This window comes from Hylobates moloch, unplaced genomic scaffold (assembly GCF_009828535.3).
Source record: "Hylobates moloch isolate HMO894 unplaced genomic scaffold, HMol_V3 SCAFFOLD_21, whole genome shotgun sequence".
NCBI lineage: Eukaryota > Metazoa > Chordata > Mammalia > Primates > Hylobatidae > Hylobates > Hylobates moloch.
In genome coordinates, this window is record NW_026652296.1 from 28,552,283 (window position 1) to 28,569,617 (window position 17,335).

Here is a 17,335-nt window from a genome sequence, read left to right on the forward strand (position 1 = left end):
CTTTCCAGGAGGGAGTGGTGAGTTTTATTCCTCTCTAGATCCCTGGCTCTTGGCATATGGTGGCCAGAGAAAAATGCTCAAATCATCAAGAATTCAGGAAGTTGGCTGGGCGTGGTGGCTCACGCCTGTAATCCCAGCACTTTGGGAGGCCGAGGTGGGCGGATCACGAGGTCAGGAGATCGAGACCATCCTGGCTAACATGGTGAAACCCCGTCTCTACTAAAAATACAAAAAAAAAAAAAAATTAGCTGGGCGTGGTGGTGGGCACCTGTAGTCCCAGCTACTCGGGAGGCTGAGGCAGGAAAATAGCGTGAACCCAGGAGACAGAGCTTGCAGTGAGCTGAGATTGCACCACTGCACTCCAGCCTGGGCAACAGAGCGAGACTCCGTCTCAAAAGAAAAAAAAAAATACAAAATTAGCCGGGCATGGTGGCACATGCCTGTAATCCCAGCTACTCGGGAGGCTGAGGCAGGAGAATAACTTGAATCCAGGAGGTGGAGGTTGCAGTGATCCAAGATCACGCCATTGCACTCCAGCTTAGGCAACAAGAGCGAAACTCCATCTCAAAAACAAACAACAACAACAACAAAAAAACAAAAAACAATTCAGGAAGCTTTCTTTGATCCTTCCAAAATAGTCATGGTCACAACTTTTCGTTACTGAGGGCTTACTTTGTGCCAGAGGCGTGGCAGCCAGAGCTGATACAGCCTGAGCTCTCCTCGAGCTTTTGACAGTGGTGAGAATGGTTTCAGAATCCTGGGCCCAGAGACTTCTCTGAGTGTGGGCACCCAAGAGTCTTCCTAGTCCTTTAAGAGACTCACTCGCTCTAGGAGAAGGGGCCCAGGGCTACCTGGGAGGTGAGGTCAATCTTGAGACCCCCTCTGGTTTCTATGCTCTTTTCTGCTGCCAAGAACTCTCCTTACCTCCAGGAGGCCAGAGAAGGGCAGGAATCCTCACCAAAGAGAAATGCAGGCACCAGTCTGGAAAATGGGCTGACAGGAACTTGGGTCTGGCCTCTTCAGGCTTAGGCAGGCAATTCCTTCTTTACCCAGGGTGTCCTCTCAGCTGCCCTGCTATTCTAAATCTTGTTATTCTGAATCCCCTATTTCTTCTCTTGCTTGAGCCATCAGACAATGTTGGCTAAAAATGACCTAAGTTCAAATCCCTCATTTTACAGATGGGGCAGTGGAGGCCCTGGAAGGTTCTGCTGCGAGCCTGTGGGTAACAGCCTGGGATTCCTGCCCTTGGACCTGTGCTCCTCCTGCTATGTCTTGCTGCTGCTCAGCTTCTGGCCCAAAAATCCCCACCAGGACCTGCCTACCTCCTCCCGAGGAGCCCAGGAAGAAGCTTCTCTGCTTCCCACCAAACAACAGAGAGGGTTTCGCACACTCACACAGAAGGCTCCTTTCTTCCACCGATGGCCTTTTAGAGTGCGGTACAGACGGCCAGCAGAAAATCCGCCAAACACCCTGTGGGAAAATGGCAGGGATCCACACCAAGGGGACCCATTAGCTGGCGTGGAGGAGGCCTGTGCCGCCCCCGGGAGCCCACTCAGACACACCTACCCCATGAACATGAAGAGGAAGCAGGCTGTGGTCATGAGAGCTCCCCGGCTGGAGGGCGACAGCATCCCAAGCATGGCTACAACTGTGGAGGGAGGCGGGGAGGAAGGGCAGAGAAAGGCAGGGTGGCTGAACACCAGGCCCCTAGCCCCAGCCCCAGCCCCAGGCCCACCTTGGATAGGCTGACAGGAGGTCTCTGGGCAGATAAGGCTCCCCCTCCCTTGTCTTCTCAACAGCATAGTCCCCTACCCTCTACAAGGGAAGACTGGGTATTAGTTGGGGTTCAGAGGGGTGCAGCAGCTGCTGGGCCTTGGCTGGCCAAATCTCAACTGCAGCTTCCAGTCCACAGAGCACTTGCAGTGAGTCAGGGGCTGGGCTGAGGACACCACAAATGCCAGGTCTCTGAACCCACCTTACCAACTCTGCAGGGTGATTACTTTCCCTCTTTCTCAGATAAGGAAACTGAGGCTCACAGAGGTCAAGTGGCCTGTCCAAGGTCACAAAGCTTGGAGGCATGAGGCTGAGATGTAAATCTAGGCAGACTGACTCCAAAGCTATAGTAATAAATTACTATATATTAGTGGGGTTTTTGTTAAAGAAAAAAATATTTGATTTCAATCCTAATCCTGGTACTGACTTTGGGCAGGTCACTTAGCCTCTGACTACAAAAGGAGGCCAAGCTCACAGCAATGATGTGTTGCCTCATTGATGGAGGAGACATGGTGGGCTCTGTAAACGGCTGTGAGGTGAATCACCAGTCCTGGGCTGGGGCTGGGGCTGGGGCTGCTGCTGAGAAAGACGGCCTGTCTGGCCCAGAGATACTGACATGCCCACTTGGTGCCAGGAGCATGGCTCCCTTTCTGCAGGGATGGAAGCCCACCCTTCTCTCCTTGAGGCACCTGGAAGAGGAAGCCATGCCCCCATGCCTGGCCCCACTGGGCACACTCACAGATGACGATGAGGATCATACAGAACAGCTGAATGCCTGAGCCCAGCAGGGAGCTGAGGATCATGGGGTACTGGGGGGGCCTGAAGACGTCACCGTGCACCAGCTTCCACCCAGACTCCTCCATGGTGTCTTCCTGCAGTGAAGGGCCAGAGTGAGGCTGGTTGTTGAAGATGGAGGCAGCTCTTGCAGGGACCACCCCCAAGGTGACAGCTGACACCCTCAGGTGCCAACCAGCGCTGCTCTGACACAGGAGTGTAAGTGATAGGAGAAAGTGCTTATCTGAAACTGTCACAAGAAAAGGAGGCCACAAACCTGATGTCTGTAGCTGCGTAAAAGGAAAATCTCTTTAAATTCCACAAACCTCGTTTGTGGGAAAATAATGTAAATACCTCAACTCACTAAAATGTCAACTGTAAGAGTTCTTGGGTGGTGAGATTTAGAGTCAATTTATTTATTTTTTTCTGATTGTAAAAGGAATATGCATTCTTACTTGTGTAATAAAAAAAGTAAAAATAATTTGGTATGTAGCATGAAATTCAAATGAACAAAAAGTAACATGTTTATTATACAAAAATTTAAACAGAAAGATATAAAAATAAAATGATTTGATACTCCCACTTAATAACACTGTTTTGATATAATTCCCTTAATCTTTTATGTACATATGTGTGTATGTATGTTTTAAACAATAACATTGGGATCACACTATATACTTTGTTATTTTCAGTTGGTATTTGTGAACATTTCTTCAGGTCAATAAAAACTCTTTGACATTGTATTTCAAAGCTATAATATTTCTGGCTGGGCGTGGTGGCTCACATCTGTAATCCCAGCACTTTGGGAGGCCAAGGTGGGCGGATCATGAGGTCAGGAGATCGAGACCATCCTGGTTAACAGGGTGAAACCCCATCTCTACTAAAAATACAAAAAAATTAGCCGGGCATGGTGGCGGGTGCCTGTAGTCCCAGCTACTCGGGAGGCTGAGGCAGGAGAATGGCATGAATCTGGGAGGCAGAGCTTGCAGTGAGCTGAGATCATGTCACTGCACTCCAGCCTGCACAACAGAGCAAGACTCCGTCTCTTAAAAAAAAAAAAAAAAAAAAAAAAAAGCTGCAATATTTCTACACCAAGTCTTGGTGTTTTGAATCTTGCCTTAGAAAAATAATAGAAGAATTGCTATGCAAAGCAAGTTGCCTGTTTTAGTTCTTTTTTTGTTTTTGTTGAGGCAGGATCTCCCTATGCTGTCCTGGCTGGTCTTGAACTCCTGGGCTCAAGTGATCCTCCTGCCTTGGCCTCCCAAAGTGCTGGGATTACAGGCATGAGCCACCATGCTCAGCCTGTTTTACAGTTCTTGATATCCACCGCCAATCACTTTTCAGAAAGCTACCAACTTACACTTCCATGGGTGGTATGGAAAGATGCTTGGCTCACATTAACCTTACCAACAATTAGTACTGTTAAAAAAAGAAAAAAAGTCTGTGCTAATATGATGGTCCAAAACGGTCTTCTCAAGATTGTTTGAACCTGCATTTTGTGGGGTTATTCCTGAGTTAAAAACAGTTTTCTCTTGCTTACTGGGCATACTGCAGTGTCTTGCCTGTAAATTTCCTGTTCATCATTACATTCGAAATTTTAGATTTTTTGGTTTTATTTATTTATTTATGAGACGGAGTCTTGCTCTGTTGCCCAGGCTGTAGTACAGTGGTGTGATCTCGGCTCACTGCCACCTCCACCTCCCAGGTTCAAGCGATCTCTGGCCTCAGCATCCCGAGTAGCTGGGACTACAGGAGCCCGCCACCATGCTCAGCTAATTTTTGTATTTTAGTAGACACAGGTTTTCACCATGTTGGTCAGGCTGGTCTTAAACTCCTAACCTCAAGTTATCTCCTGTCCCCTAGTTTTGTTTTTTTCTTTTTCCTTTGGAGACAGAGTCTTACTTTGTTGCCCAGGCTGGAGTGCAGTGGCGCGTTCTTGGCTCACTACAACCTCCGCCTCCTGGGTTCAAGTGATTCTCCTGCCTCAGCCTCCTGAGTAGCTGGGATTGCAGGTGCATGCCACTACACCCAGCTAATTTTTGTATTTTTATTAGAGATGAGGTTTTCCCATGTTGGCCAGGCTGGTCTTGAACTCCTGATCTCAAGTGATCCACCTGCCTTGGCCTCCCAAAGTGCTGAGATAACAGGTGTGAGCCACCGTGCCCAGCCCTGACGTAGTTTTTTTTAAACAAAGAGATTTTATATGAACTCTTTAAACTGTGCCACTTTTTTCAAGTTTGTTGCAGATATTGTTTTGCCATTGTGGCCTTCTGTTTTATGTATTTGGCATGCAGAATAGTTTTACAATTTTTAATGTCAAATCAATCAACTATTTTTTGTGATTTCTTCCACTGTTTTTATGCTTTAAAATTAGAAAGGCCATCCCTATCACTTTGGGTGAATAAAACTTTTTTCCTTACTTTTTTAGTATTAAATTTTTAGTATTAAAAGTATACTAGGCCAGGCGTGGTGGCTCATGCCTGTAATACCAGTACTTTGGGAGGCCGAGGGGGGTGGATCATGAGGTCCGGAGATTGAGACCATCCTGGCCAACATGGCAAACCCCGTCTCTACTAAAAAATACAATAAATTAGCAACGTGTGGTGGCGCGTGCCTGTAGCCTCAGCTATTCGGGAGGTTGAGGTGGGAGAATCGCTTGAACCCGGGAGGTGGAGATTGTAATGAGCTGAGATCACACCACTGCACTCCAGCCTGGTGACTCCAGCGAGACTCCGTCTCAAAAAAAAAAAAAAGTATACTAAACTGTTAGCATTTTGAGGTTTCCTCTATGAATGATAATACACACACACACATGCACACACACGGTCTTCCTCCCCTCCCCGTCCAACTTCATCCCTCCCCAGCCAAGACCTCGTACAATGTCATCCTCCTTGTTGTAGTTGGCAATGTCCTTCCGGAGGGTCCGAATGATAATCATGCTCAGGATACCTGAAACAGATGGTGGTGAAGATGAGAAGTTGGCACTGCCAGCAAGCCCATGCTCCATGCCCTCCTGGACATGATGTTTTACTGTGTGACAGCTGGCATGCACGGCTTGCTCCATTATGAACTGGCTATGCAGCCACCTCAAGGCCTCTTCTCGGGGGAGCTCCACTCCAGCTACCAGGGGAGGAGAGCACAGAGCATGGAGGTGGGGAGGAAAGGGCTCCTGGGATGGGTAGCGGTATCCTGGGGAGAGGAGCATCCCAGCTGTTCCATGGCTTGGTCCTACTGACTTCTCAGCTCATGTGTCAAAGGGCCGCCTGTGGCTCCACCTCTGGCTATCTGCTGCTTCAGTTGGCTCCTGGCCTCACTATGTTCTCATCAGCACGCCTTTCTTCAAGCTATCCTTTTTGCCCAGAATGCCCCGCCGTGTCCTGACTGACTCCTACTCGTGCTTCAAGGCTCACCCTGGGCATCTTCACGTCCCAGCACCTTGAACAGTATAGAGCCACTCCCGGCCCCATTTGTACTTTCCTGTTTCCCTCTCTAGGCAGCACTGTAGTGGTTAAGAGAATGGACCATATGACCTTGAGTTCACTTAACATTTTCGGGCCTAGTTCACAGGGCTTCAGGGATTGAAATGTTTGTAAAGTGCTTAGTTCAGCAGCTGGCCCTTTGGCAAATGTTTAATAAACAGTATTTAGCATTATCTGTGCTTCTCGTATGATAGTGAAACCATCAGTGTCATTCTACCCCTGCCTACTACCCTCTCACCACCTGGTTTCTTGCCAGGCTTATCTCGCTGCAGGACCATGATCCTCACTGGTACAGACTCTTCCCAGGTCTCTGGATGGTGGCTTCTTCTCGTAAAGAAAGGTCTTCCCCAAAGAGCCTTCACACTTTCCTCAGCTATTGTGTATTTGGTCACCCTGTTGATCTGTTTCATAGAATGTATCACTATCTGGAACTCCACTACTTATTTACTTTTTTGTTTCGCTTCCACCACTAGAATATAGGCTCTATGGGAGCAGAGACTGGGTCGGGCTTGTTCACACCATATTCCCAGCATCTGGCAAAGTGCCTGGCACAGAATGAGCAACAACAACATCTTGTTGAATGAATCAAGAATGTTTGCAGGCTCAGGTGTGTCTGTCCTCCATGAATGAGCTCTCCAGAGTTCTAGAGCTCTCTAGAGATGAGTCTTGTTCACCTATGTACACCTGATGCTTAGCAGAGCCCTGATGTCTGTTTTTGACCTACACCTGGCCCTGAGAACACCCTGGAAGTCCCCCATACATGATGTGATGTCTCAGTCCCTCAACCCCAACCCCCATCCCCTTTCCTTCAACCCACAGATCTCTCACCTGACAGGAAGAAGACCACAACAACGGAGTTAATGATAGAAAACCAGTGGATCTGGACGTCACTCATGGTCAGGTAAGTGTCCCAGCGAGAGGCCCATTTGATGTCACTTTCCTGGCAGGTGGGAGGAAGCACTTAGAGTCAGGCCTCCTGCTGGAGAACCCGACACAGACCAGAGCCCTCCTCCCCTGCCCATGAGCTCCAGCCCCTTCTCACCTCCCAGTGGACAGAGTAGGTGAAATACAGCTGATTCTCCTTGGTGGGGTCAATTTCTTGGGGCGAGGAGTTGGTACCCTCGGGCAGAGTGCACGAACTCTTCTCATCTGCTTTGAGGTCTGAGAGAGACACAGACTCAGTCTGTTCCTGTGGTGGCCAGTGCCACTGCCCAGGGGCTATTCCAGGGGCTGCCCTTGAGGCTGCCTGTTGCAGGGACCCAGCCTCTAGGGTCTGAGTGGAGATTGGGAGCACAATGGGCAACAATGGTTTTTTTTTTTTATTTTTTATTTTTAAACCTTATTTTTTTAGAGATAGAGTCTTGCTCTGTCATGCAGGCAATGGCACAATCATAGCTCACTGAAGCCTCAACCTCCCAGGCTCAAGTCATCCTTCTGCTTCAGCTTCCGGAGTAGCTGGGACTACAGGTGTGTGTCACCACACCTGGCTAATTTTAAGAAATTTTTTGTAGGGACAAGGTCGTTTTATGTTTCCCAGGCTGGTCTTGAACTCCTGCTGATGCAAATTGCTTCTGTCTTGGCCTCCTAAAGCGCTGGGATCACAGGTGTGAGCCACCATGCCTGGCCAACAATGGTTTTTGAAAATTATTTCCCAGAGCCCTGACTTTCCGAAGACCCTCAGGGGTCCTTAGGGGCCCCCTGTGCATGGGGGAAGGGAGGGGCCTGAGTCAGAGTTCCTCCCTGGGTCAGTGTTCCTTCACTCAATTCAGACATTCACCTACCATCCAGCCAGTCCCATTCAACATAAAACCTTGATCCATTCCATCATGCCTACTCATTCATTTAGTCTACCTCTAAAGCCCTGGCACTTTCGTAATCAATCATTCAGATGTTTTCTCCATTCATTTGCTCATCTGTTCATCCTGTTATCCATCCACTCATTCAACCAACAATATATAATAAGCACCAACTATGGGCCAGGTACTGTGCTGGGTGCTTAAGATAAAATGGTGAGCTGGGCGTGGTGGCTCACGCCTGTAATCCAAGCACTTTGGGAGGCCAAGGTGGGCGGATCACGAGGTCCGGAGTTTGAGACCAGCCTGGCCAACATGGTGAAACGCCGTCTCTACTAAAAATACAAAAATTAGCCAGGTGAGGTCGTGGGCGCCTGTAATCCTAGCTACTTGGGAGGCTGAGGCAGGAGAATTGCTTGAACCCAGAAGACGGAGGTCGCAGTGAGCTGAGATCGTGCCACTGCACTCCAGCCTGGGTGACAGAGCAAGACTCTGTCTTGGGGAAAAAAAAAGATAAAATGGTGAGAAAAGGAGACAGGGAGACTCTAAGCTTGAAGAGCCAGTGTGGGAGGAGGTGGCCTCAACACTGTCACATATGCAAATGTAGATTCGCGCTCGGGAAGCTCCCAGAGGAGATGTGCTATAGAGCTCTTGAAGGGCAGGATCTATGTTTGGGACTTCTGTGTCTAATTTTGAACACTAAGTTCCACAGTGGAAAAAAAAAAAAAAAGTCCAAATACCAACAACATGGTCAAAAGCCTGGGCATGCTGCTTAATTGAAAAGCACACTGTGATGATCAAGGGCCAAGAGGTGAGGCGAAGCCGGACCAGCTCCTATGAGGCCCATCGGGACTGTGCTGGACTCTCAAACTCCCGCACACCTGTTGACCCTGGGCAAATTTTAGTTTATGCCAATCACTCACACAGAGGGAGAGGAACGAAGAAACCTGCTGCCTACAGGCTTTGTCTGTACCCTGGCCCCTTGTTCTCAACCCAGGGTTAGCTGGCTGGTTCTTGTGAGGAGGCCCATCAAAACCCCAACTTGCTGTTTGGTCTTGGCCAAGTCACTAGCCCCTTTTGAACCTCTAGTTCCTCCTCTGTAATCATCACGTACCTCCTGGGGCTGCTGGAAAGGGGTAAACTAGTAAGGTGTCTAGCCCGTGACACCGCAGCTGTCAGCTACCCCACTACCCCGTCTTCTTTAATGAGAATATCATGATCCTACCTTGGCTGGGCCCACACACCACACCCGAGCCCATCGGCCAGCTCAGGAGGGAGAAGAGTGCGAAGACCCTGGGTGGAGAAGCCCAGGCCCATCCAGCCCTGCCCCTCCGGCCACACCTCCCCACTCACCCTCCAGCCTGATGCTCTGGGGAATCACCTCGAAGCGGACGACACGGTACGTGTGCTCCTGGTCCTCTTCCATGTCCTCCCGATGATAGTAAAGGATGAATGAGAGGTGGTTGTGCAGGTAGATCTGAAACACAGCAACAGAGAAAGCACAACAGAACATCACTTAGGGATACTCTCCAGGTTATTAGGGCCCTTGCCTCACCCAGCATGCCTGGCTGTACCAACCTTCCTAAAACACTGTTCTCATCATTCCCCTACTCAGAAGCTCTTCAAGGGCTCCCTGCGGCTTATCAGACAAAAGCCCAATTCTCAAAGTCTGGCATTCAAGGCCTTCTATCATCTGATCCCGATACAACTGGGTGTAATCATCTAAGTCACATGAGTTCACCTAGCCTCCCCTGCGCCCACTGCCCCATGAACCAGTCTCTACCCTGCATTCACTCCAACTAGAATGCCACCCCCAACTCCACTCAGCAAAAGCCCACCAACTTCTCATGGCCCACCTCCTTTGTGACAACCTGAGTGTAAAAGGAGCTCCCTCTGACCTCCCCTGCCATTAACGGCCAGTGAAAGGCAGCTGGGACTGGAGACCAAGAGCCTCCCACTGTCGGTTCTCTTCCCAGTTAGGACAGACGCCCTTTGGGGACAGGGGCTGTATCTCAAAACAAATGTTTTTGTAATTTATTCCCTAACCAGTATCTTTCAGTTTAGAAAGAAAGATAAGAGAATCACAGCTATAATCATCACATTATTAGCTGATTCTCCGGGGCTGTGCTGGGAAGGGCTCACACGGATGTGCTAATTTATCTCGCCACTGCTGCTGCATACATTTTACAGCTAAGGAACCACAGGCTCAGGGTCACTCAGACAACTAGTAAGTGGGAGAGGCAGGATTCAAACCCACTTGACCACTCTTAGCCCTCTCTCCTACATACTGATGAAGTTCCACATTTTTTGATGTTGTTTTAATCTTATGAAAATGGAAGCTAACTTCCTAAGAATTGCGCCTTCACCTCCCTGTAGCACCTCCCAGGGCCTTGCCCGGAGCACTCGGACCTCTGACAGACCATCATGCCCAGGGCACCTGGAGAAACTTGCTGTGGCCGAGCCCCACCTTTTCTGTGGCCCCAAGTGCTCGGGACTCGTGAGGTGTGGCTCCCGGCCCTGTGAGCACGCCAAAGATACTCTACCTTGTTGACATCTGTGAAGCCAAGCCGGTAGCCGTGTTCAAACTGCACATCTTTTTCCTTCTTCTTGTCATCGCTGTCTCGGTTGGAGTACAGCTCCAGCCGGGTGGCCACAGGCAGGTTGTCAGCAATGCTGGAAAGTGAAGGCCCCGCTCAGTCCCTCTCGACCGCCTCTCCCGTCAGTGTCCTCCCCTGTGTGAGCCTGAGGCAGCAGGGAGCAGAGCGCGACTTACAGGTGGACGTAGTAGTCTTCTGTGATCCGCTCGGCCACGAGTCGGCTCTGCTCCACTGTCAGGGTCACTGGCTTGTTGGACTGGCTGCACAGAACTTCACACTTCTTCTCACTGTTCATGAGAACCTGGAAAGGGGTGTTGACAATCCGGTCCCCTCTCAGCACCTCTCCTGCCGTAAGAGAGACAGATCGAGCTCAGAGCTTCAGCCCTGAGGTTGCTGAGGTCAGCAGAGTCACAGAGACACAGGACTGCAGGGCAAACATGGGCTTTCAAGGACTTCAGCAGTGCCTCAGCCTGGCAGCCAATGCCCTTCCCATCACTTCACGCCCAACTGTCCCAGCTAACCTCGACCTGCCACCCTCCTCCTTTCGGCTCCAGTGCTACCAGACCCGTTAGCACTCAGCACCCATCAAGCATCACGTCCTTCTTTTTTTTTTTTTTTTTTTTGAGACGGAGTCTTGCTCTGTCATCCAGGCTGCTGGAGTGCAGTGGCGCAATCTTGGCTCACTGTGAACTCTGCCTCCCGGGTTCAGGCCATTCTCCTCCCTCAGCCTCTCGAGTAGTTGGGACTACAGGTGCGTGCCACCATGCCCAGCTAATTTTTTGTATTTTTAGTAGAGACACAGTTTCACTGTGTTAGCCAGGATGGTCTCAATCTCCTGACCTCATGATCCACCCATCTTGGCCTCCCAAAGTGCTGGATTACAGGTGTGAGCCACCGCGCCCGGCCAAGCATCACATCCTTCTATGCCTCTGGGCCTCAGTCGCTTCCTTCTCCTAGAATTCCCTGCCCCATGATCCTGGCCTCCCCAGTTAGCCCAGTTTCCATTTCACTCTCTCTGGGAAGCCCTTCCTAACCCCTTCAGGACAAGCCTGTCACTCCCTCCCCTGACTGCCCTGTGTGAGGGCAGCATTATGCAGTGGAGAGATGACTCTGACTCCCAGCTGCCTGCCTTAGCAGTCTTGGTAAGTCACTCCATCTCACTGAGCCTCAATGTCCTCATCCATAAAACGGGATAATAACAGTATCCACCTCACAGGGTTACAGTGAGAAATAAAGGAAGTCAATCCAATAAAGTAGCAGGCACAGAGTAGGCAGGCATCAAATGCTCTTTTATCATCAGCACCCGTTCCTATGTCAAGGATTTACTTTGCACAATGTGCTGATACAGTCGTGTTTCTGGCTCCCCTACCTGACTGTGAGCTTGTTACTGTTAGACTGTTTCCTATTTATCTCTGTGTCTTCAGATCCTGGTTCCAGCAGGGAGGGGAGTGGGGTGAAATCCAGCACCTGAGATTTTTAGCCAGAACATCTTTTGACTCAATGAAGTGGCACCCCTTGTGTGCCTTTTGCCTCAGAGTAACCTGCTGCCAGATGTCACCCTAATAGGCACTGAGCAGTTAGGGACTATCAAGCAAACCCCATGGTGCTTTCATTCTGAGCTGTTCAACAATTGATGGACAAGATGAAGACTAATTAACACCTTCACATGTACTTGGTCTCGCACTTTTCCTCCAGTGCGGATCTGCTCGATAGGGCACTCTCCCTAGTCATCTAGTCATTCATTCATTCATCCGTGAACAGGTACTGGGTACTGGCTACGTGCCAGGCCCTAAAGATACAAAGTTGAATAGACGTACTCATAGAGTACATGGCCTAGCGGGAAGATAGACTTTGCTGAATAATCAGCAAAATGAGAATATATAACTTGCTGCAGACACAGGGGAGTGGGTCTAGGACAGCTTCCCTGAGGAAGTGGTACTTGAAAGGAAGAGAGATGTTAACTAGGCAAAGAAATGGGAGAATATTCCAGACAGGACAGCATGTGCAAAGGCCCCTTTGGGGCAGGGGAGGCACTGAACATGAAAGGCCTGTGTGGCTACAGTGCAGAAAGCTCAGATGAGCTGCAGAGATGGGCCAGTGTGCAGTGGGCCTGTGGGACACACACAGTTTGATCTTGACCAGTTTGACCTAGAAAGCAACAAAATCCAGTGAAGGTTTCTAACAGGGGTAGAGAAAGATGTTATTTGAGTCTGGTTCCAGAAAGATCACTCTGGCTGTTTTGTGAAGAAAACAGAGGATGCAAGGAACTGGCAGCGAGCAGTGGTGGTGGTGGGGGGCGGGAGGCAGCGATGGCAGTCAGTCATGCATGAGCGACACTGGTGGCTGGAACAGGTGCTGGTGAGGGTAGAGAAGAGTACACAGATTCAGGAGCTCCGAGGAGGTGAAATCCAGGGGAAGTGGTGCTGACTGTAAACAAGGCATGAGTGAGGGGTGGTGCATATTAGGAAGACTGAGGTTTCTACAACCAGGTTCTAGGTGGCAAAATAGGAAGAACAGCAAATTTACATCGAAGGCATTTTCAGTTTGGATATATCAAGTGGGCACTTAGATATCAAGATCTGAGGCGCAGAGGAGAGGTCAGGGCACAGATGGAAGTTGGGGGTTATCGGCCCACAGATGGTAAATGGCAGGGCCGTGAGCTACACCGCTATAGACGCCAGCACTCTGCTGTGCAAAGTAGCAGCCCTGGCAAGCGATGCTTCGAGTGTGGAGGAGGCACGCAGGAAAGGGAGAGGGTGAGGAAGGGCCTGGATGAAGGCCTCACCCCTCCACCCTGTTTTGGAAGGCTGGCAATGCAGGTGAGCCTGCAAAACCCAGGGATGGATTGGCCAGTGAAGAGCGAGGACACAGTAAGACATCTGCAGAGCCCACTGCTGAAATGGCATTTTACAGATGACAAGCTGAGGATCAGAGACCTGCTAGTGGTGATACGAGGGGGTGGAGGTAATGCTAAACCCCTGGCCTCTTTCCTCTATACCATTTCCTACTGCCTATTTCATCTGCTGTTAACGAGGATCTTGCTTGAGGACAGAAAGAGCTACAGAGAGGAATAGGGCTGCAGACCAAGTACAGTGGAATCGCTTCTTGATATTTAAAAATTAAGCTTAAGCCAAGAAAGGGGACATAATGGTCAGGAAATGGCTCATTTCTATTTCTTGTTTTGTTTTGTTTTTGAGATAGAGTCTTGCTCTGTTGCTCAGGCTGGAGTGCAATGGTGCAATCTCGGCTCACTGCAACCTCTGCCTCCTGGGTTCAAGCGATCCTCCTGCCTTAGCCTCCCAAGTAGCTGGGATTACAGGCGTGCACCACCACGCCTGGCTAATTTTTGTATTTTTAGTAGAGATTTACAAATTTAAGTTTTCTATTTTAGTATGTTGGCCAGGCTGGTCTTGAACTCTTGACCTCAGGTGATCCGCCTACTCTGGCCTCCCAAAGTGCTGGGATTACAGGCATGAGCGAAATGGCTCATTTTATACATGGAAGTACTCCTTTTAACAATGAGCAGTAAGCCATGAATGTGGAGCCTCCCAGAGAGTCCAAGGTTCTATCTAGAACACCTGCCAAAGCTGCTCCAATACATACACCATGCCATGGATCTCCATCAATGTGATAACCATTAGCACAGCCCTCAGACAGCCCTATGGGCCTTTCTGGAGAAGGCAGCCTGCGACAACAGAAAGAACTCTGGCTTTAGGGTAAAAAAAACCTGAGTTAAAAATCTCAATTTCTCCACCTATTGGCCATGTGACCCTGACTAAGTCTTTCAAACCCTTGAGGCCGCTGTTCCCTCTACTATGAAATATTCAGCTTACAAAGTTACTATCAGAGTCACAGAAGCTGCTGTACAGTGTGGTGCTTATGGGCATGGATTCTGGAACCAGAGTTCCTGGAGTTCCGTCACTTACTAGGTGAGTGACTTCACCTCCTTGTGCCTCACTTCCCTTATTTATAATAAAGAGAGTAAGAGAATCTACACCCTATTGTGAGAATTAGTAAGTTAGAGTTGTTGTGAGAATTAAATAAGTTAAGGCACAGGAATGCTTAGAACAGTGCCCAGCTCACAGGATGAGCCCTCTAGGTATTAATGATGATGATGAGGATGATGATGTAAATGGCTTACAATCCAACAGTCATGCAATCAAGGATAGTTTTGCTCCACTCAGGTAGGACACTAACAATTATCGAATGCCTACTATGTGTCAGGCACTGGGCTAGAAGCTGAGAAGAGAGGGGAATGTGAGACACAATCTCTCCAGTCAAAGAGCCCTTAGGCCATGAAGGCAGGCACTACAAAGACAGAATGAGATACAATATGGCAGGATAACATTCGTATACAGAAATCTCCATATCTATGAGGCAGGAACTTTCCCCAGCTTCAAGAAGATTTGGCAGGGGTTCAGAGAGGTTAAGGTCACCCAGGATCACACTAAGAGTGCCTAACTATAGAGCCTTGGGCTGCCAAAGGGTCCACAGCAGCTCCCAGGAGAAGGGAGCTACATTTGTGAGGGGCCTGATATCAGGACCCTGGAGCACCAAGTGGGTCAGGCTTCCCGGGGAGAGGCAAGGTGGCTGGAGGATAGCATGGTGTGGTGAGGAAAGGAAGGCAATGGCAGGCAGGGACTGGACCACAGATAGTAAGTGGCAGGGCCACAAGCTGCACCACTGCAGACAGTCGGTGGAAGCCAGCCCAGGCTCTGAGGCCAATCTCTGTTCAACGCTACAAGGCAAGACTTCAGCACAGGTGGTATTAGAGGGAGATGGTGCTACTCAATTTTGGTTAAACTGGCTCCAAGGCCTGCCTCCAACTGGTCCAGGACCCCCAATACCTGGCAGTAGATAAATTTGTCAGCTAGGGGTTCCAGAAACATCTGAGCCATGGGTAGCCCTGACAGAGAAGGCAGCCCTTTCAGGGGCCTGCTCAAGAACCAGTTCTCTCCTTTCTCCTTCCTAAGGTGTAAGAAAAGAAAGTCTCTTAAGTTCCTTGAGGTCAGGGAGACACCTTTCCATGCTTTTATCTCCAGGACCTAACACAGTCACAGAGGAAGCACTAATAACTGTGTACGAATAGACACCTCTACACCTGAAATTCTGCCAAATGGAGAATTATTTAAATTAGAATAAAATGGCTACTAGTTATGGAATATTTGTGTCAGACACTGCACTGGGTGCCTCACACATTATTTGACATGAGTCTTGCAGAGCTCAGCAAGAACTGTGGTGGCATCTCTGCTTGCATTCAGGGCAGAGGCACTCACTCTCTCTTTCCATTTAAAGCAGAGGAGGTGATGAAGCTGCAAGAGGACCTATCTAGAAATCAAGAAGAGGCAGTGTAAGTAGAAGCCAAGTGCTCCAAGTTTGAAGACTTGACTGTGGATCCAAAACAAAGATCATGCTGGCTGTTTTGTGAAGAAAACAGAGGATGCCTTTGTCCACAGTATAAACAAAGACAAGTCACTTAACCTGCAAAATGGGAATAAACACAGCAACGGTCTCCCCAGGGCTGTTATGAGGTTTAAATAAGCTAACAGGTATGCAAACAATGTAGACCAGTGTCTGGAATATAGCAAAGTTAACTGTTGTTATCATTATAAAAATCATGCTGGGTTCCCCGTGGGGACAAGTTGATAGCAGTGCGGGAGAAGAACTTACCCAGATTCTCTGCCTTGTAGGTTATCTTGCTGGGCTGGCAGAAGGGCAGTGAATAGTATTCATAAGGTAACTGGGTTCGAGAGCTGGTGAGCTTCACAGCCTGATGGGAATCCAGCAGAAACCAAGATGACCAATAATCCTCCCTGGTACCCACACATCTTTAGTACACTTGATAATATTATCTAATAGGCAAACGAATTAGCAGAAATGACAGCAGTACACTATATAATGTACTGCCCACAATTCTGAATTATTTCACATTTCATTCATTTTAGACTACATTACAGATTTAGTTGAAAATCACAACCAAATTCAATACATTGTGAGAGTCTTGAACATGCTACTATCCCTTGACATAGCAATTTCACTTTTGGGCATCTTTTCCTGAGGAAATAACTCCAAATAAGGAAACAAAGCATTTTAGGAGCAACGAAGTTCACTCCTTATTCATAGCCATAGTGATCTTCTTCCTTCAGCTCCTCGAGTCAGTCAAGCTCTCTCCTGACTCAGGCTTTGACCCACTGCTCCTTTCTGTCCTATTGTGTGCTCGCCTGGCTTCTCCTCATATTCAGGTCGCAGCTCTCCCCTTGCCTGTGTCCTTCCCTCACCAGGGTATCTAAAGGAACTCCCCAGTATCCACTGGACTGTCAGTCTTCAACTGTTTACTTCATAGCATGTCTGATAAAATGTTAATTAGTTTCCGTTTTTTAAAAACTCAGTTTCTCCCATTAGCATCTACGGTTTAAGCTCTATAAGGACAAGGACCACGTGTGCCTTGGCCACCTCTGTAACTCCAGTGCTTTAGAGCTAGGCACAAAGTAGGTACTCATTAAATGTTTGCTGAATGAGAAAAAAGAGGGAAAATGAAAAATAACTTCAACTCAAAGCTCCTGAATTGATCAATAAACTATGATATATTCTTTCAATTAAATATGGTAAAGCCATAAAAAAATAAGGTTTAAGACAATGAAGAAGAATGTTTAGGAAATGCTACAAGCACACAGAATATAGCTCTGGAAACCACAGACAAAATAGAACCCATCAAAATGTTACAAAAAATAAAATTTTAATCCAAATGTAAGTAAAGCTACCTTTACTATTTAGGAACTATTGACCATTCCTCATACACCACCTAAAAGTATAAAAGATTTTTGGAATACAGGTCTACAATCTTTTTTCAACTCTTTTTTGGGATTAGAAATTTTCTGGATTCCCTGTAATCCCAGCATTTTGGGAGGGCAAGGCGGGC

At 48.4% G+C, this 17,335-nt stretch overlaps 1 protein-coding gene across 5 annotated transcripts in view; it reads right to left on the reverse strand.

Annotated features, from left to right (window-relative positions):
- Positions 1-17,335, reverse strand: part of TM9SF4 (transmembrane 9 superfamily member 4) — a 55,878-nt gene that overhangs the window by 15,220 nt on the left and 23,323 nt on the right. For 2 of the 5 annotated variants that reach the window (XM_032142794.2, XM_032142793.2), the window contains exons 3-12: positions 16,087-16,186; positions 10,593-10,761; positions 10,363-10,492; positions 9,173-9,296; positions 7,069-7,187; positions 6,855-6,966; positions 5,426-5,496; positions 2,513-2,645; positions 1,567-1,648; positions 1,323-1,470 (exon numbers count right to left, since the gene is read on the reverse strand). In XM_032142794.2, the coding sequence (XP_031998685.1) occupies positions 1,323-1,470; positions 1,567-1,648; positions 2,513-2,645; positions 5,426-5,496; positions 6,855-6,966; positions 7,069-7,187; positions 9,173-9,296; positions 10,363-10,492; positions 10,593-10,761; positions 16,087-16,186 (1,188 nt within the window). Of the gene's footprint in view, positions 1-1,322; positions 1,471-1,566; positions 1,649-2,512; positions 2,646-5,425; positions 5,497-6,854; positions 6,967-7,068; positions 7,188-9,172; positions 9,297-10,362; positions 10,493-10,592; positions 10,762-16,086; positions 16,189-17,335 lie in introns of those variants that run through there. The other 3 variants (XM_058432713.1, XM_032142795.2, XM_032142798.2) reach the window with 2 other exon arrangements.